Source organism: Poecilia mexicana, unplaced genomic scaffold, assembly GCF_051168715.1.
Source record: "Poecilia mexicana isolate PSO_F unplaced genomic scaffold, ASM5116871v1 scaffold_10, whole genome shotgun sequence".
Lineage (NCBI taxonomy): Eukaryota > Metazoa > Chordata > Actinopteri > Cyprinodontiformes > Poeciliidae > Poecilia > Poecilia mexicana.
Window position 1 is genome coordinate 25,889,402 of NW_028263379.1, and position 20,368 is coordinate 25,909,769.

Here is a 20,368-nt window from a genome sequence, read left to right on the forward strand (position 1 = left end):
TCTGCTGTTTTCCAGACTGCGAGCTCGGAGACCTTAAGGAAGTCACGGATTATCTGAAAGATGACAAAAACTCACAAGATGACACTTTAAAACAGGCAAGCTAACCCATCCAAAATAAAATCTCTGGCATTGTAGTTAACGGATGTGTTAGGTAAAACGAAAAACTTGGTCTCTAGGTCTAACTTTGCAGGTTCTCTTAATGATTCACGAATACAAAGCAGTGAAATATGTGGGTTCTGCTGGGTCTGTGTGGGATTTTCCCATGTTCACAGACTCATCAGTCTTACATGATGTTGGAAAACTGAGGATTAAAAGGTCCACCCATGTGTCTAATTTATGGAAATCGTTTACTGCTGAGGTTTATATCCTGCAACCCTCTGGCTTTGAAAAAGCAGAAACTTGGCAATGAAAGAAACATGACTTTGTTTATGTTTATGTGTCTGCATTCGCAGAGCTGTACAGACTCCCCTCCCCCGCTACCCACAACGCCTCCTCCTGAGGAGTACTACGAAGAGGCCGTGCCCCTTAGTCCTGGCATGGCTCCTGAGTACATAATCACACGAGGTCAGCATGCTGAAGACTGAACTCGGTGACCTCTGGTGTCGGGTTTTCTGTAGAAAGCCTCCTAGTCAGTGCTGACGATTTTAAACGATCTGCATATGCCCATATATCACGTTGTCCCAAACATAATTACAAAGCGCAAGTTGGATTTAAGTGGATAAAGACGCAGTGAGTGAGTTGGATGTCGTGTCATCTATTTTCAGACAGGCCCAGCCCTCCCAACTCTATCGACGACGTCTATGAAGATACCGACAGCCACTACCCGGCATCCATTAATTTGCAACGCAAAAACTCCTGTGAGCAAGAAAACCCATCAGATAATCCCATTTTCTCGTACTTCCATTTCACCCAGTTAAAGCATCCTGTATTGTCTCCGCCGCTCCTCCAGACAACGACTCGGACGCTCTGAGCAGTTCCTACGAATCGTACGAGGAGGACGAAGAGGAGCGGAGCCCCGGCGTCACTCATCAGTGGCCGTCAGACGAGAGCAACATGCCTCCCGTCAGAGACTGTCGCATATGTGCTTTCCTGCTGCGCAAGAAACGCTTCGGTCAGTGGGCCAAGCAGTTCACCGTTATCCGAGAAAACAGACTGCAGGTGAGCGGTTCAAAGTCATGTGAGCTACGTGGCAAACAAGAGTGACAAAGCAATTCAGTGTCTTTATATGCAACATTGGTAGAGAGATACCTCAAGAGACTTGTATCTCTGGTTGCATTGAGAGGTGATTTGACTCGGGGAGCTGAACTCTGATCTAATCAACACTTTCAGATTTGTAATTTAAAAAAAAAAAGTAAAGAGTTTTCTTTCTTCTTCACCTTTATGTTCTACTTTGTGTTGGTCTACCTCATAAAATCCCACTAAAACACATTACGGTTGTAATGTTAACGGGTATTGCTAAGCACTGCTTGTGTCCTCCTCCCTGCAGTGCTATAAGAACTCCAAAGACGCGTGTCCCTACGTGGACCTCCTGTTGCCCCAGTGCTCCGTCGTCTATGTACCTAAGGACATCAAAAAGAAGCACCATGAGCTGAGGTTCACCTTACCTAATGGAGATGGACTGGTGCTGGCAGTTCAAAGCAAGGAGCAGGCTCACAAGTGGCTTAAGGTAAATGCTACCTTTTTTGTGGCAAGCGTCATTTGAGAATCCATCTCTCTCTCTCATCACTGAAGGAACACATGAATACGCTATGATGTAAAAACTCCCAATAGGTTGTCCGACAGGCGAGCGGTCAAAGCGTACCCGAGGACGCCACGTCTCCCGTCACTCAGAGGAAACACGAGCTTGACAAGGTGAGGATGTTCACTCGCCACCTTCCCTGTTATTTTTGTTCCCAAGGTGTAATTACACAGCCGAGGTGAGGAAAAGTTTGATTTTAAGTAGCAATTGTGCTGTCACCATCAATTTTTCTAAACAGTTGTTTGGCTTAGCCCAGCGTGCCGTGATGCCTGTACTTGGCTCGCAAAAGGAAGAGGAGATGCGCGACATAATTAGGTGTTAAGGCAACAATGACAGAGGTGGCAGTGAGTCAGCCTTCGAACATTCGCTGAAGCTTACAGAAAATTGTCCGAACAGAAACTACAAAAGCCTCTAACAGAAACACCGATGAGACGTGATGAGAGGGAGGGACAAAAACAGAAAATGGTCAGTTGGTTTGCCTTTGTGTTTCATGAGTATTACTCTGATTCTGAAAGAAACCAGAGGCAAATAATCTGGCTGGCTTTCAGCATGATAAATCTGAAGCCTTTTTAAACATGTGTTGACCGGTTTCACTCTCTTGTGAGCCACGCCGAGTGAACTGGGGTGGGATTCAGACGGTGTTGGTGGAAGCCTGAAACTGTGATTGTATTGTTCCTCCACAGAGGTTGTCCGTAGACAGAAACGCATCTGATTCAGACAGCGTGGGCGTTTCAGCAGGAGAGAGCAGCAAAGAGAACGGTGAGAAATTTCTTCCCGAGTTGCTCGGTTTAAACTGCATCTTGTAAAGGTTTTCATACTCCTTGAACACTTTGTCATGTCATAACTACAAACTCCAGTGGATACTAATGAGACTTTGTGATAAGATGACATTAGGTAGCTCACAATGTTTCACAGATTAAAGTCTGGCAACTGGGGCATGCATCTTTAGTACTTTTTTTTTAAAGTGATACCCCTAAATTAAAGCTCACTGAGCACTAGTAAGTGCAACATCCAAATATATAAAGGACGTTGTAAAACTTTCAAACCTAACAAGAAATGGTCAAAAGCAGAGGCTCATGGTAACTCTGAAAGAGCTGCAATGTTCCACATCTCAAGTGGGAGAGTCTGTCGATGTGGCAACTATTGGTCAGACACTCAGAGTCCAGCCTTTATGGAGAGCACTCATGAAGAAAGTTTCAAGAGAGCCAGAAGAAGTCACATTTACCAGTTAGCGCATGTCTACAGAGGACACGGCAAAGATTTTGAAAATGGTACTGAAGTTAGACGAGACCAAAATGTAACGTACTCCATTCAAGCTGACTGAGCGAGATTACAAAGAAGGGGTATGCATACACACCAAGCTCAGAGCTGTAGCTGAAAAAGGCAGCACAAAATGGTCCAACAATTTGACTCTAGCGAGGTTGAATAAAAACGCACGCCGTACCTTTTGATTTCAGATTTCCTTTTATAAAATCTTTTGAAGGTCAGATGTCCTTTTTTCTTCCTTATTGCAAGATTCTGTTTAAAAGCACGTTGGCGCATGTTTCCGTGCGCCAACGGAAACATGCGTTTTTTTTACAAGCTAAAATTTTGATTCAGTTAAGGTGAAGCGGGGAGCGTTCGCTGCAGGACGGAAGATCACACGCATCATCAGCTTTTCCAAGAAGAAGTCGTCGCGGTCGGGTGACTCCCGGACATCCTACGGTGACCCTCGACAAGGTAGCGTCTCGATCCGCTCTGACTCTCGAGATCTCTCAAATTCCCAAACAATTTATTTTTCCTTCCTCCCCCCCTTTTTTTTATTTTATTTTATTTTTTACCAAAAACACAGGCTACTTGTTGGTGCTGGTCAACCAGGTATGGAGAGAGCACTGGTGCTGTGTGTGCAGAGGCTCCCTGCACTTCTATCACGACCGGGGAGACCCACGGACCTCCCTGCCGACCCTGCCGCTGAACGGCTGCGAGGTGGTCCCCGGGCTTGGACCCAAACACCCCTTTGCCTTCCGCATCATGAAGGACAGCACGGAGATGGTAGCTCTGGAGGTAAAACTCTTAGCGATGTAGCAGGCACGCCTTATTAAAAACGGTTCACACGGACAACCGCGTGGAAAATCATGGTTTTTTTTCTATTAAAAAAAAAAAAAAAAAAAAAAAACTTAAAATAGTTGAGCTTTCAGTTCATGCATTTGTTCTCGTGAGTCTCAGGTTGGCCAACGCCAGACAGATGTTGTCACTTAAAAAGCCCTGATGAACTCAAATAAACTATGTTCTTATGAGCAGCGCGTTTGGGTGGAGTGGGAGGAGAGACCAAACTTTAAAAAAAAAAAAAGCTAAATATTTGACTACGGCGAGGGTAAATAGACAGACTTTTTATTATAACATTTTTTGCACATTTATTTGTATAAAAACCGGTCCGTCTCCTCCCAAAAGAAATAAAGAACTTGGTGAATTATGTTGTATTGATTAAACTTGCTAGAACCTCAGAAACACCCCGTGTTGTTGTCAGGCGAGCAGCTCTGATGAGCTTGGGCAGTGGCTCGGCGTCATCCTCGCGGAAACGGGCTCTGCCACCGACCCCGAGTCCCTGCACTACGACTACGTCGACGTGGAAACCATCGCACACATTCGGGACGCCGCTCGAAATTCCTTCCTGTGAGTTAAGACGGGGATCAGGTTTGGGATATTTGAGACGGTTCAGAGGAGAGAGTTTTGACCTCCTTCTGGACCTACTCCTCCCCCCCTTCCCTTTCTCTCCGGTCCTAGGTGGGCTACCTCCTCCAGCAGCACCTCCACCGATTCCAGGACGTACGACGAGGTCCCTACTGAGGACACGCAGGTGGCGCAGGCGCATTCTTTCTGAGTTGAACAGAAACTTATGGCTGAATGTTTTACTTTGATGCGATTAGACTGCAGTGTCTGTATATGTGTGCAGCTGTTGTGGACCATCTCTGTTTGAATGAAAGGAACTTAAATAAATAGACAGTGGTCTATGTCATGCCTTTTTAGATTCCAGGGGTAGAGAAAAAAAATGACTGCAAAGGAAAAGGTCAGGCTTTGTAGAACATAAACTCCTCTCTTGATCTCACCTGCACGGAGTACGAGACATACCCTTCACCACCTCTAGCTAACTGCATACATGACTCGGCGTTTTCTTATCGGTATTGGATTTTGGTGGTGGTACTAGGACGGTGGTTCTGAAATTTCTTTCCTCACTCTCTCCTCTTCTTCTTCTACATGCCATCCATCCCTTCCTCCTCTCTCCACCCAGTTAAAGGAGAAATCGCGCAATCAAGGGAAGCGACACTCGAGTTACTCCCACAGCCACTTCCACCAAGACAAGTCACTGGTCTCCCTGAAGCGAACGGGCTCAAGTAGGTGCATCTGGTCTGTTGTTTCATAGATATTCAAGGAAAATGGAGGGAGATTTGTTTGTTAGATTAAAAGTAAGTGTCAAGGTTCCAAAACGGTCTTGAAAACGCGCGTCTACCGATTTTCCAACCCTGGATAATGATGCATTAGTTGATCATGATTTGGAGAAACAGACCTAACTTTTGAGATATTAGTCTTTTTAGTTTCTGACAATAAAACTAAGACATCCTCCGATATTGCACAGTAATACATTAAAAATAAAACCTCAAATATGTTAACTCAGTCTCAAGCTTCTTGAGTTTATGGTGGATATTTCACATTGGCCCTCATGCTCTGCCATACTTCAATGACTTTGAAGCATTTTTTTATAGTGATTTTTTTTTTTTTTTTTCATCTTGAACTGGGCTCCAGTTTGACTGATGATGATTTTCTGCTGACAGCTAATTAAGACTCGGCATTTCAGATTAAAATATTGCGTCATGCCAATTACAACCGGACCGCACACGTTATATTTGTGTGCACAAACTTGGCAAGCAAAGCTAATTCTGATTATGAGATGATAAAATTATTGCAACAAATGACTAAAAACTTAACGTCTCCAAACTAAAGCAGCAAAATTGCTACGATGACGACAATCTTTGTAAGCGGTCGTCTTCAAATAAAGCAGTTAAGAAATTTTGACAACACGATTGTTGATAAAACTAGTTTGAGACCTTCATATCTAAAGATAATAAATCACAGTTGTTCTCAGCAATTAATCAAATCAATCATATTCTAATTGTTTTGGGTGTTTTTGGTTTTAATTGCAAAGTTTTCAACTGTGTGCGGCGTTGTTAAATAAATAACAAGGTTGTTGGATTAAAATCTTTTTCATCTCGACCCGAATCGTGGATAAATTGCGAACTTTGAATACTCTCGAACACACACACACACACACACACACACACCAACAAAAGGCTTGTTTTTTCATCTTGGCTTTTGAGATAATCAGTGTCAGCACTTTTTTTTTGCAGAATACACAATTCCACAATATTTTTACACGCTATTTTTTCAGCTTTACACCCACCCACGGTGTCCATGTGTCACTCCAGAGACTAGAAAACGAATTAAAAAGAAATAATGCAGATGTTTCCTGTTAGCATACTGCAGTTACATTTCACAGTGGAGTCAGAGATCCCGTTTCTCTTGTGCGTTTGCGAGCTCACACTCTCTGCGCGCTCCTTCTAGTGCCGAGCCAGTTTGCTGACAGCCCCGTAATTTAAAGCCCCCCCATCTGCCTCGATGTTTCTTCTTTCTCTGTCGGTCCTTTTCTCGTTTTCCACCGGTGATCTCCCGTTTCCTCTCGCCCTCTCCCAAATGCCTTGTTGTGTCATTAGCTTTACACGTGGAGCAGATTAGCGTTTCTGGTTTGCAGAGAGTTCGCGCCGCTGCTTCTCCCCAACACATGAAAAGAGCTCTGCACTTGTAATGACTGAGAACTTTAGGATGTAACCGGAGATTTATTGGACCGCTCGGATTAGATGTGCCGTCTCACCTCCTGACCTCCCCGCTCTGTGTGAGTCGGCGTGTTATTTCTTCTTCACGGGTCGTCTGATCGCTCCCTAAATAAAGTTTTGATCACAAAGAAAGATAAAACCAGCTCATTAAACTTACTTAGCTGTGCAGCCCTCGCCCGAATTGCCACGAAAAAAAAAAAAAAAAGGCGTAGTATTAATCAGACGGGGTGATGCGTTGCTGTCTGGGCCTTTTCTCCTTTTTTCCCACAACCCCTGCACGTCTGCTGACCCCCCTCACCTTTTGCTCCCACCCAGATACCAACCCATATGGACGCTATGGGAAAACACGAGCGGAGGAAGATGCCAAGCGTTACCTCAGGGAAAAAGAAGAGCTGGAAACGGAGCGGGACGGAATACGGTACGCGCTGGTGACGCTCCGACAGCAGAAGAGGGAAGTGAAGGAAGAGCTGAAGGTTGCTTCAGGTGAGGAGATGAATAAACAAAAGGAAAACAGAAATGATGAATGAATCATAAATCATTTTCAATTTCACCTGTGGTCTCTAAATGATCGCCAGTACTCATTAGCTAAAATTTGTTAGAATACTATTAGATATGAATATACAGTATACATTGTCGCCCGTGATTAAGGTATGTGAAAAGGTGCATAAATAAATCATCTGTTGCAGGACATTACAGTTTTTTGATAAACCACCATTTATTCTTGGTGCAACCCTCTTTTGTGAACGAGACAGCTCTTCATTTTCTCCTGTGATGTTTCACAGAGCGTGACCTTTGACACGGTTTCTCTTTGTCATCTCAGCTCACCTTCTGGTTTCCTCCAGGATTTCAGTTTAACCACAGAGATTGGCTATGAAATAGTCTTGGCTTTGTTTCTTGTGGGCCGTTCTGTATTGATGGCTGCAGTCCTCTGACAGTTTCAAGTTTGTTTGTTTTTTTTTGTTTGTTTGTTTGTTTTCTTCTGCTCGCTGTGAATCTCAGCCGTCTTCTTCTTTTTTTTTTTTTTTTTTAATTCTTGTTTTGATTGATGTTACAGAAAGTTTGCATGAGTAGCTGTTCACCGGTAGACGTGTTCAGACTTAAAAAAACACATCTGACTTAAAGAAAAAAATCCAGACAGTTTGATCAATTCAATCAATCGTATCATGAAGTGATTCAGTTACATTTATCTTAGAAGAACTTTTTAAGGGCACCAGTAATTGTGGAATCAGAAGATTTGGTGAAACACATTGAATTTCTCTCTTTCTCTCTCTCTATCTATATATATGTTTGTTTTTTTTTGTTTTTTTTTTTAGAAATCATCAATTTGAGATTATACTACTGCAATACACGATTAATCTATGCAAGGCATCTTTCAGTATTTGTGAAGGGTTCTTCCCAGCTCTTCTGTATTTCTGACCACTGTTACATGAGGGTCATGTGAAAGGAAAATGCCCCCCAGTGAGACAAATACAACTATTACTCGTATTAAAATCAACAACATGGTTATGTAAATGTCTCCCATGTCTAATTAATGAATTTCCTGTGATTCCCGCGGTGTGCCGCTGACAGACAGGGAGCATTCAGACATGTTCACTGGAGCAGTGCATTGCTCTCCAAATGCAGGAAATAAAATAACAAGCACCATCTCATCTTGGTACCAGTTCAGTATCTTAAAGGATATGAAAGTAGTTTCTTCAGTGAGACGGTTACAATTTTAAAGATAACTTAAATGTAAAAGTACGTGGTGTTTGTGGAGCAGAGAGGAGAAAGCCCTTGCTGGAGAAGCGCGTGTCCCAGCTGGAGGAGGCTTGCAAGGCCAAAGAGGCCGAGAGGGTGGACCTGGAGCTGAGACTGACGCAGGTCAAAGAAAACCTGAAGAAGAGTTTGGCAGGCGGAGCGCTGAGCGCACCTGTGGAGGCCAGGCCACCTGCCAAGGTAGATCTGTCCATCTGTGCGGAAGGACGGAGCTCTTTCACCCTGCAGTCGTTTTTTATTTACTTCTCAACTTTCCTCAGGAGCCTGGCAAAAAAGTCCAGAATTCCTACGGTGACTCTTTACCAGTGAACTGCGCCGCAGAGATGCGGAAGAGGCCGCCGTCGATTTGTGCGTCCTCTGCTGGGACCGTCATGCAGAAGGCAAAGGTGAGGATGTTGATTAAATTTATGTTGCGCTTTCAGAGCAGTTGATCAGTCTGTCACTTTACTTCTTTCTTTGCTCGAAAACAAACAAAATCCATCTTTTCGGTGGCCTGGTCAGAGGCTAGACTTAAATCTGATTCGGTTGTTGTAACATCAAACTGGTCATGGTTAAAAAAAAAAAAAAAAAAAAAAAAACCACTCTGGTGTGGCTTATTTCTGTTTTTCTAATCTGTTTCGTCATATTTAGACTCTTGTAATTTGTGATAAGTTACCCCAAGACACACAATAAGGTAAATAAAATTATATCGTTCCTCTTTGTGTTCTTTTCCTGCAGGAATGGGAGTTAAAGAAAAGAATCTAGGAGAGATTTTGATGGAAAAGACTGAAGTAAATGGATATCACAGGGTGTGACTTTTTCCCACCTTCTTTCTTTATCAGGTTCATCTACCAAACTTATCAGAAAACTTTCCGAAAATTTTCCATTCTGACATTTAGGAGGACTTGTGTCGAAAGCAATACATAAATCAGCCAGCAGGTGGAGCTACATTTCCACTGGATATTTGCTCTTTGCAGCCCTGAAACTGTCGGCTTGGAGTACGCTTACTCGGACTCTTCACTCACTGCATCCGTGTATTTTCATTGTCTTGATGGCACTGAATGGGTCAAGGAAGAAAGGGAGAATCTATGCGACAAAGGCACAAGAGACGTGGACTGAAAGCAGAAGGAAGTGCATGAAATGTGGAGTTGGAAGGCACCAGACGGTTGCAGTGCCGCAAATGAAAAAGTGAAACTGTGTGCAGGCCAAACCTGACTAATGTGATATTTTGGAAAGAGTTTTACCATGAGGTGCCTTTTCACACAGCGGCATGCATTTTTACTTGTTTTCTTCATGTACATAGTGAACTACAACTACTGTTTCTGTTTCATTCTGAGTCAGACCTTCATCGTCGTGCAACATAAACAGCATTGCGCAAAAGTTTTAGACACTAAGAGTTGGTCATTCGATTTTTTTTTTTATTATTATTATTCTATTAAAAGTCCCTGGCCACACTGATTTGGCTCAAGCAGCGTCCTACATTTACTTGAACCCCTTTTGTAGGCAACTGAATGACTAACATAGCGGTGCTACTCTGTGATCTATTCCCTTTTTTTTTTTGTCATTTAAATACTTTCTGTCAACTTTTGCACTTTATGTAAACCTGGATGAGGGACTAATAAATTTGCTTTTCACTGTACAAGCAGTTGTATTTTTTTTTTTTTTTTTTTACTGTCGTAAAACACCGAGACACGAAAGGGCTTCATTAAACTCCACCAACAAGTCGTAGTTTCTGCCGTTTTCAGTTTAATTGCACATGGCCAGTTATATGGCCTGATACAGCCAAAGCAGGAAAAAAAAAGCACATCCATATGATTTAATAATTGCATTTCAATGTCGCGCAGCAGATGATGGCGTTGATGATTCAGCTGTGCTTTTTTTGCCAAAAATATTCATACCCCTTGATCCTTTCCACATCTTGTCACATTCCATTTACAAACGTGTTGATTTCGGATTGGATGCAACAGACCGACACAAAGCAATGTGTGTTTGTGAAGTGGAAAAATGAAGGTCGTTTTCCACCTTTTTTTTTTTTTAATTTTTTTACAAATTTAAATCTGAAAGTTCGAGTACGTATTTGCATCTGATGCCTAATAACGAAGCCCAATGCAATTAATTACCTGCGTTCAAAGAAAAGTCACAGGTGGAAAATAACAAAGTATGATGAAGTGGAGGATTTTAGGTCAGATTACAAAGCACTGTTTCAAGCTTTAAATATCTCACAAAGCTCTGTTTAATATTTCATCTGAAAGTGGGGGATGTATTGCACAACTGCAGTCTTAACATGGCTGTCCACCTAAACCGACAGGAAACCGGGTTGAAGTAACCAGAGAAGCAGCCGAGAAACCCAAAGTAGCTCTAGAGAAGCCGCTGTGGTCCACCGCTTTGGTGGAAGAATCTGCTGATGGGGCGACTAGTTACTGAAGGAAGTGTGGCAACAACTTTGTTGAAAGAACAGAACAACCACAGGCTTAGTCAGAAAACTTGCACTTAAATATTCGACTACGTCTTTACGAGCCACACAAAGATGAGAGTGAGGTTGAGTCTGGTTCTCCTCGCTCCGTGGCTGTGCTGCTTAGCATGTCATGGAGTGATGCATCTCTAGACATGTCTGCCCTATGTCAGGGAGTGAGCACAGAGTCACAGGGGGGTGCTGGGTTGGTGTGGGGGGGAGGGCAAGAAAGAACCAACCAGAAGCACATAAAATGAAGAGTGCAGCAGATGTTTTGCAGGTGAAATACACTGCAGAATATATGAAGCATACCCTAAGGACTTGGGCAGAGTGCAAGACCGATCATGTATGAGGCAGCAGCATAGTTCAAGTTCAGTCACTGAGAGCACGCCCGCAGGAGTCGTCAAGTTCGACTAGCAAGAGGAAAAGCCGTCGCTAAAAGAACTCCAACATGCAGCTTGCCACCAGCGATCAGGAGACGCAGCAAAGACGGGGAAGTGGCAGCGAACCAATGCTGCGCATCACCCTGAAAAAAATTCTCCCCGGTGACGAAACAACGGTGGTGGCAGCATCTTGCTGAGGTTGCGTTTCTTGAGTAGGTGGAAAGGAATCCTAACCAGAAGAGGGGGAAACCCTGGAGAAAAAAAAAAAAAGCTGTTGGAGGTTGCGAAACGCTAACGACCGGGACAGGGATTACCTTCCAGCAGGATTCCACACAGACAGCCAAAACTATAATGAAATGGTTCGTAAATCCAACTCCGAGTCTCGTGAGAGACCTGAAAAATTAGGTTCCACATCACTCTCTTTAACACTTACGCTGGTTTGTCAATAAAAGTGGGGCTAAAAAAAAAAAAAGTAAATTTTTCGATGTACAAATCCAATAGAGACAGAGAAGTACTTGCAGTAATAATTGCGCTCAAAAGTGGTTCTACAAAATATTGATCAAGATGGACTGAGTACAAATAGATGCAAAGTGTTTGGTAGAATATTGACCATCAGTCAGCTCATTTCACTGGTACGTCACACAAAATCCCATCAAAACAGTGAAGTTTGTGGAAAGGTTTAGTCGGTATGAATACTTTTGAAAGCACTGCGATACGCATGGATTTTAATCATCGAACCCTCATGCTTAAAATGTGCAGAGCCGTTCATTTACTCGCAATTAATACCATCTTTTTTAGCAGAGAGCACAGTCCTAACTTCTTCTTATTATATGCAGCCCCTAAAACAGGTTTTATCTTTGTGCTACAAACAAACAAACAAAAAAAGTTTAATCAGACATGTCCAGGTCCAGCCGCTGGCTAACGAGGAGGTTGGGAAGGCTTTCAGGGCAGTGGGGCGAGCTATCCTGCAGCCTGCTGCTAATCAGCACTCAGAGAAAGAGGTAATAGAGCCAATACAGGATATTGACAAAGAGGAACGCCGTGGGGAAAGCGGTGCGGGCGTGGCGATCGATGTTGTGTGGATTTTCCACGATGAAGACGGCAGCTGCTCTGCGCGAGGCGTCTTTCACGGACGACAAGCCGCAGCCCTGACTCTGCGCTTTTTCCGTCGAAGCCGCATGGTTCTTGGCGTCGCTCTTCGCCGGCTCCTCAGCCGGCTCCTCTGCGGTGGTGCCCACCTCCACGGACTGGTTCGGTTGGCTGGAGTTGACGATTGGCACCAGGCCGTTTCCATTGGACTCGGCAAACTCCCTCAAAAGCTCCTTGATGGACACACACACACACACGGATGTTTTAATCCAGTCAAGGTCGATATCTATGACTGGATTTCATGGCCTGGTACGCGTTTCCTTACCCTGTGCAGATCCTCGATGGTTTGATGCTGCATTGTATAAAAATGAGCACAGGCATATTCCAACAGGGCGCCGAAGATGAAGGTGAAGCAGATGCCCAAGTAAACATCTATGGCCTTTATGAAGCAGTTGGCGTTTGGCAGGGACGTGCGGGCTCCCATCATGAGGGTGGTCATGGTCAGGACGGTGGTCACTCCTGCAGATTTTGAGTAGAATAATTTTTCAATCGATTTGCAGTCAGTTTACCTCAAGAAGAAAGTTTTCTGTTTCCAGGTAACCGTGATCTTTGTCCAAGTTGTAATAACTCATTTGGCTCAAGACTTGTCAATGTCTTTTACTTTTTGTAATTATTTTAAGGATTTCCTGCAGCACATATACATCTGTCTCTGCATCTTTATTTAGGCCGAATCCAGACTAGTTGATCGTTGACACTAAATCTCAAGGACTTCAGAGCAGAACATGTGAAACCTTTGCTTTGCTTTACAAGATGTTCAAAAATAAAATACTGTAGTTTAACGAGTTCTTTTATTTTTTTTAATAATCCAATTTCAGTAGGTTTTACAAAGGGATCACTGATGGAGAGCCATAAAAATAATCACCGGCTAAATAACCGCTCACCACAAATGCGACAAGAGTTTAAAAGTGGATCGACGTATTTGTAGGATTTCTGAGTCTCTGAGCAGTTGTTAGTTTTCAGCTTCTAAAACCCAATAAATCTGGATTTCTGGAACAGTGAAGATGCCAAGAGAGTTATCTACTCCTAGTAAGAATTATGCCGCTTATAACTTTTAACTAGCACTGCACTTTAAATAACCAGTAAATCCCCTTTTTGCAGAGCAAAGGTGTTCTCTCTCAATCTGAACCTAAAAACTTGGCACTGTTTTGCTTTTCATCAAAACTGTTTTTTCCCTCAAACGTGTTAAGCCCTCTCTTTGTCTCATCCTTTGAAAAAAGAAGTCATTTAAAATGCCTGAACTAATACAACGCATGAAAAACATACATAACTGACTCGATGTTTGTTTTATTTTTACTTCTAATGAAGTGAATGTGAAGAAATTTAACCTGGGCAAGAGAACGGCGTCCAGTCTTATGCAATGTGTTTTGGTTTGTACGACTATCCATCACAACTGAAGATTGGTTCATAATTTTATGTTCAACTGTGACATAAAGCTAAATGTTAAAGAAATGACATTTGAAACTAAAAATGTTAAAATTGGCAAAATTGTTCATTTCAGCCAATCAATCATTTTACTAATAAGACATATTTTAAATTATATTCCTGCTATGGGAGCCAAAAGTCTACTAACACCATCAAGCGAGCAGCATGAGCAAGAAGCTTTTTTTTTTTTTTTATAATAAAAATAAAACCAGAAGTACAGATTATGGTGAGTTGGAACCTAATCTTTAAAAGTCCATAAACTGCAGAAGTTTTGGACTTTTGCTTTGAACACCACAAGTAAAAATAGGGTTAAATTAACAAAGCCTGTAGCTTCGTTCTGACATAAAAAAAAATGCCTCAGTGAACACCCTCAGCCCTTTAGAAGTGAAGCTCCACTGACAACCTGGCAAATATTCAATACGTTTCTGCTGCTGCTGCATCCAGCCAGGTCTGTCTACATACATTTAACGAGCGGTTCCACATCCGATGCCTCCGATTCAGCTAACGAGATCCCCTCAGCCACCGGTGCTGCGTTCACTATAACCACAACTGGCTTGTTTGGAGTCAACGCACGACGTCTCTGGCAATTCCCTTGTTTGAATGCACTTTTTGAAGAGTATTTTAACAAACCACACATTGGCTGGTTATGGTGCCTTGATGCAGCTCACACTTCTGCTTTTCCACTGCTCTCAGATTCAACGGCAAATGCAGTGAGGTTACCGAAAAACTATAGCAGCTGACGAGGGATTTCTAAAGTGTTGGGTTGGTTACAGGCAAAATGTCTTTTTCAAAAAATATTTAAACAATCTTTTAGATTTTAGTCTTTAGTTGTCAGATAAGACATACTCCCAAATGTTCTGGAAGTGAACAAAAGTCCCAACATTTCAAAAAAAGAGCAAAACCATTATTCCCCACAGTGACGCATCGCAACGAAGCAACAACCTGCTTTTTCACCGGTAGCGTCCAGATTACAGAGATTTGAAGAATCAATTGTTAAAGCAAGAATGAAGGCAAAGCAGTTTACTGATCAGAATGACTCCTACTGTTTGTGGAAACTTAAGAAAATTTGGAAAAAAACATCAAATTATCGCTATCGTATGTTGGATTCTGCAGTACTGACCTGTCGTAGATGGACGTCACAGTACCATCAGGTAAGCAAGTGGTGAAGTCCCCAGACCAGTGAGTAACAATGTAATTTGCTCATATAAAAGGCGTACAACCCTATGTCTGCTATCAGAGTACAAATCTACAAATCTACTTACTTTCACGTGAGACTTGTTAAGTTTATTGTGTGCAAAACTACAGCAGGTAAAGCATCATGGATCCACCTCATCAGCTGCAACTTACTGGTTCTCTCTCAAGTGGAGTAAACGTTCAAATTTAACATCGGCCTGTTGTGCAGTGGCATTCAACATGCAAATTCCTGTCCTGACACTTGAAATGCCTCCGAAAACATTTTGCATTGCAGCACAGATTGTGTTTGGCAAAGAAGACGGGGACAATAATAACAGTCATCTGAAACAATGTAAACTCTTAACTATGTCTATGTTATTTCCTCCGATATTATGTGCTGCTTCAGTTTGAGCTGTGATGGTAATTTTGTCCAGCAGAACCAGGTGACTGTAATTAAGCCACAACAGAAGAAGGCTTAAAAAGACACAATTACTGCAAACCAGACGATATTTGGATTTAATTTAGTGGGTAAATACCTGCTAAAGCTGATCAAAAGGTAAAGAAATAAAGAAAGAAATCAAAAGGTATTTTTGAGTTGCCAGTTGTTTATGTCTCCTTTCTTGCAACGTTGCAAAAGTTTCCATTTTAATTTGACCATAGTTTAAAAAAAAAAAAAAATCAACAAGCCGGTGTCTTCAGAGGCTTGACTGGTACACGGTGTACCAGAATCATAAAGAACAAAAAAATACTGACCGATGCACGTTCGGGCTGGCACAGACGATTGGCTGATCCAGAAAGAGACCCAGGAGAGAACCACGAGCAGGATGGAGGGGACGTATGTCTCCAAGATAAAGAACAGGACATTTCTGCGCAGGGAGAAATGCAGCACCAGCTTGGGGTAATGACCTGTTTAGAGACATGAGACAGCACAGCTCCCTAAACGCATAAAAGCGATGGATTTCGTTCACGCTTGGACATTACCCCACTCCGTACCCGTTTCGTACACGGCCTCCGTCACCGACGTGTAGTAGCTCTCCACGCTGTACTGAGCCAGACGCAAGGTGTCCAGACCCTTCACAGAGTCGTTCCCTCTTGTCCAGTAGAACACCACGTCCTGGATGTTGTAGCCCCCTGACGACGCAGCACATGAGCTATTGGTACATGGTTATAGCATCAAATCTGCACAGCAACAAAGAGCTTATACTCTCTACACTGACGAAGATGTGAAGCTACAGAGGTAATGGGAAGAAGACGAACACACACTTGGCGGAGGGTCGGTGGGAAGAAAGTACTCACAGCTCTCCAGCTGCAGGGTGCACACCTGTTTGTCCATGGGGTATTTGGTCAGATCCATGTTGCAGGCAATGGTAGCCGTGATGCTGTCGAGTTTTCAAAGCAAAAGCATCAAAAACGATTTCCCACCCCCCCTCTTCCCCATAAAAGTTTTTCCTTCTTTTGTTGAGCACAAGACGGCAACAGATCAGTGAAAGCTAAGAACTGTTTTTCTTCTGAGTGACAGTTAAAAAAAACCCCAAAACAAAATAAAACAAACGCCCCGATTTGATATGTCAGCAAATATTTCCACCGTTTGATGTTTTATTCACGTTTAACTCTCTCACTCTAACCGTGGGGGGGTGAAGTTTCTTCCCCACGGCGTGTCGTTTTCGTGCTTAAAGAAAGTACTGCCACACTTATGTCATTATTCGGATTATTCATGGTTTGTTTTGTTTTAATCACTGGTTTTATATCATCACATTAGGATGTGCAATCATTACTGACAGGTCAGTTAAATCAGGTGATGACATCAGGGATGAGAAGGGAGGAGTTTATGTTGTGTAGAGTTATTTTTGAATAATAAAAAAAAACAGCTTTGCTGCACCCTGACACTCAGACGACGTGTCAAAAAAAAAAAAAAAAAAAAAAAAAAAATATATATATATATATATATATATATATATATATATATATATATATATATATATATTTATTTTTTTTTTTTAAAGAGAGAAATTGGACTTGAAGTTCCACAATAATATCACATATTGTGTCACTGTGTATAACAAAGCAATAACAACAAAACTAACGTCTAAAAGGTTTGCTGTTCACATGGTTTTCCATTTATAAATAAGAGAAGTGTGTTGTGCCATTCACCGCCCCGCCCCCCCGTCAATACTTTTTAAAGCAATCTCCAATTAGAAATGTAGACCCATGTCTCTACCAGCTTTGTACATCCAGACATTGAAATTCTGCCCGTTCCTTTTGACAAAACAACTCAACCTTAGCTGAAATTTATCAAAAGATACAGATTTATTTTTATTTTTTTTCCCCCACAAAAACAATTTAGTTTTTTTTTTTTTTTTATCTTTTTGCTTTTGATCTGACTTTCTTGTTGGGATTGTTATTCAGCCGGGATATGAACCTTTACCACAGTGTCAAGTCTGCTGCTTCCTCCTGCAGGTTTTCTTTCATTTATTTATCCCTATTCATCACCCAATCACAAAAATTGCAAATAAAGATGCACATAAAATATGCCGTTTGTCTGAAAAGTGTGGCATGTATATGTTCAACCCCCTTGACTCTTATGCCCATCATTAAAATCCAAAGCAAAGAACTCTCTTCCTGTAAGACTCGTAGCTGATGTCTCGGCATGAAAGTTTGCTATCTGATGCATAATTCATGTTTAACTCCAAGTCTCGATAATCTATCATCCTAAAAATCCCTTAACATTCAGACGAAGCGCTCTGCATATTCGAGGGCAGCTTCCTGACTCATGTTCAAAGCAAGTTGCCACCGTTCATGTTGACGTTCATGAATCACCGTCTGTCTTAATTCAGCCAGACGAAGGGTGAATCTAAACATAATGCAAAGCTGCTTTCTTTTTTTTTCTTCTTCTTTTATTAAGCTTTGGAGTCAAAACAAAGTTCCGCAGCCGGGTGACGAAACAGATTAAATGTCAAGACACATTTTCAAAGATGCCAACGACATGACAAATCAAAGCAATTTGAGGGACACCAGGCATCCAGAAATGAAGTGTCACTCCCTTAAGGTTCATGACTGGGTGGTGATGCATCAGTGATTCCTTCCTGTTTTGAGTAGGACCTGAGGCCGCAGCGCGGCCGATTGCAGGGAAGGTGCAACGTACCGGAGCGCGTAGAGAACGGTGCCGTTGCTGAAGATGCGGATGAGGCGGTTCTCCACCGTCACGTCGTGAAGGAACGAGCGCTTCGAGTCCGGGATGAAGGTGTCCGGGATCCAGAGCAACGACACCAGCCGCCCGTCCACGCTCACGCTCTCGTTCCCGGGAAACACCAGCCTGGAGTCGCGCCACCGCTGACGGAGAAAGATGGTCGCTGTGTAGTCCTGACAGGATGGCATTCAAGAAGAATTTATTTCATTGTTTGTTGTTGCACCACCTCATTTATTAAGCCCAGCTGCTGTAAAGAAGAACGAAGCGGAGTTTGGTGTACCATATTTATTTCAGAGATGGCGTCGATGCTGGCGATATCCAGACTCATTCCAATCTCCACAGGACCTTCTGTTGTAAACAAAGACAAGAAATGTGGTCAAAATCCAATCGGCAAACACAAAAACAAAGTATTCTCAGTCTTTTGATTACCGTTGAAATTGGGCCTTAGGTAGCGGTTGTATCCCTTCATGAGTCTCTGAATGGTGGGCTGAAGCTGAGAGCCGTTCCACTCACCCCAGTGGTTGTTAGGGAACATGCAACCACTGGGGGGGGGAGAGAAGAGGTCAGTCAATGAGAAATGGACAATAAAAGTGATTGAGTTTCAACAGCAGTTCGCTCACCCCTGTGTGACGGTAAGGCAGATGAGGAGGAGCTCATTCAGCTGGACAGTCATTGCGGATCAACAGACGGAGGTCGACGGCGCTGCTCAGATAACGTGAGGAAAGGAGTGAAAAGCGCATACGCGTAAATTTGTCTTTCTATAAAAACTGAGTGCTCCTTGAACATTTTCATGTCTTGTCATGTCACAATCAGGAATTTCCAAGTAGGATTTTAAGTGATAGATCAATTGGGAAGTGGAAGGAAAAAGAAAAACTTTAAATCTGAAAAGTGAGCTGTGCGTTTTGTTTCAGCCTCTTCTTTTTTCCCCTTCTGAAACATTCACACAGCATGATGAAGTCATCACCGTGTCTCATGATAGGAATGATGTGCAGAGATTAGTTTTACAACAAACATAGCTAGGAACGCCAAAAAGTGACATTCTGGTTTCATCTGCCCATAGCACTCTCCTCTACGTGTTTTGTTGTGTTTTCCACACGGTGCCTCACCAACTTCGAGCATTACCTCCATGCGGTTAATGCCTCACTTCCTTATTTGTTTGATTTGTTGAGTGAATTACTAAAAGTAAAACATCACAGCACCATTCTTTTATGTCCACTAACTTTTATTCTTTAGATAAATCTGGCAAGTTTTAGATTTTCAACTTAGGAGTGTCAGTTTGTCAAAGGTAGACGTTACATCAGTAAATGGTTTTAGATTAATTTCTTTAACTTTTTTTCTAGTTTTCTAGTTGACTTTAAAGGCAGCAGAACCAACCTAAACCACCTACAAAGGTTTTACAGTGAAATCATCCTGTTGACAAATTCCTCCACCATGTCCACCGACCTTTCTAGGATTTGCAGATGTACGATTGCGTGACTTATCCAAAACTGGGGATTTCCTCTTACAGCCCAAACATTGCATTATTGGTTGCTTATCCTTTTAGGGGTATTCCAGGGAATACCCCTAAAAAGAAATACAAGCCTTTCTTTTCAAAATATGTCACTGAAGCTTGCGGTATGTACCGTGACAAATATGAAAAAGTTCAAGTTGTGCGAAGACTTCACAAGCCATTCCCCTTCGCACCACAGTGCAGGATGGCTCAGCTTCACCATTGGATGGCAGCGTCTGACGGGAGCGTGGTTACACACCTCGGGGGAAATCTGCAGCTCAAGAGTCATTCCAGCGTCTCCACCAACAAATGCACAGGAATGTGGTATCGATCCCGTACCTCCTGGTCAACACCGTTGCGTCAGCAGCTGCTCCATTTTGCACAACTTAATGACGCAAAGACCATTGAGCAGATATGCGTCCACCTGTACATTTATGTGTTTTAGCTGAAGTTTCTACGTGAAACAGTGTGCCTTGGTCTGTCGATGCGTGTTGTCACAGCCTCATGGTTTATTCACTCTGCATCACCAACAACTAATCACAGCACTAACTCACTGTGGGGTCCTTGTTGTCACTGGTTGAAACGCCCCCACCCCCTTCCTCTCCAGCCCCCTGCAGATTAATCTTACTGCCACTAATAGAAAGCAGCACTCTCATGTCTTGCTGTTATGCAAATCCATGTTTCTGTCACCAAAGCAAAACATCTTGCAGATGAGTTGCATTGTGGCACATTCATTAATTGACCATGGACACATGAACACGAATGACTGTCCCTGC

The 20,368-nt window shown here is 42.7% G+C and overlaps 2 protein-coding genes across 6 annotated transcripts in view; one reads left to right on the forward strand and one right to left on the reverse strand.

Annotated features, from left to right (window-relative positions):
* The window catches only part of afap1l1a (actin filament associated protein 1 like 1a), a 30,952-nt gene extending 20,973 nt beyond the window's left edge, over positions 1-9,979 (forward strand). For all 5 annotated transcript variants that reach the window (XM_088009734.1, XM_015009035.2, XM_015009033.2 and 2 more), the window contains exons 4-19: positions 16-95; positions 453-564; positions 765-857; positions 950-1,158; positions 1,487-1,666; positions 1,771-1,851; positions 2,422-2,497; positions 3,338-3,457; positions 3,570-3,781; positions 4,245-4,390; positions 4,502-4,574; positions 5,007-5,109; positions 6,919-7,086; positions 8,363-8,538; positions 8,619-8,744; positions 9,076-9,979. In XM_088009734.1, the coding sequence (XP_087865860.1) occupies positions 16-95; positions 453-564; positions 765-857; positions 950-1,158; positions 1,487-1,666; positions 1,771-1,851; positions 2,422-2,497; positions 3,338-3,457; positions 3,570-3,781; positions 4,245-4,390; positions 4,502-4,574; positions 5,007-5,109; positions 6,919-7,086; positions 8,363-8,538; positions 8,619-8,744; positions 9,076-9,102 (1,982 nt within the window). In that variant the 3' untranslated portion in view covers positions 9,103-9,979. The remainder of the gene's footprint in view (positions 1-15; positions 96-452; positions 565-764; positions 858-949; positions 1,159-1,486; positions 1,667-1,770; positions 1,852-2,421; positions 2,498-3,337; positions 3,458-3,569; positions 3,782-4,244; positions 4,391-4,501; positions 4,575-5,006; positions 5,110-6,918; positions 7,087-8,362; positions 8,539-8,618; positions 8,745-9,075) is intronic.
* Positions 9,980-11,152: 1,173 nt separating this feature from the next.
* On the reverse strand, positions 11,153-18,776 carry gabrp (gamma-aminobutyric acid type A receptor subunit pi). Its single transcript, XM_015009038.2, has 9 exons — positions 18,724-18,776; positions 18,533-18,645; positions 18,384-18,451; positions 18,059-18,276; positions 16,213-16,295; positions 15,910-16,047; positions 15,670-15,822; positions 12,587-12,780; positions 11,153-12,494 (listed from the first exon to the last, which is right to left on the reverse strand). Exons 1-9 carry the CDS (start codon positions 18,774-18,776, stop codon positions 12,162-12,164), a joined length of 1,353 nt encoding a protein of 450 aa, XP_014864524.2. The 3' UTR covers positions 11,153-12,161.
* Between the last annotated feature and the right edge of the window lie 1,592 nt (positions 18,777-20,368).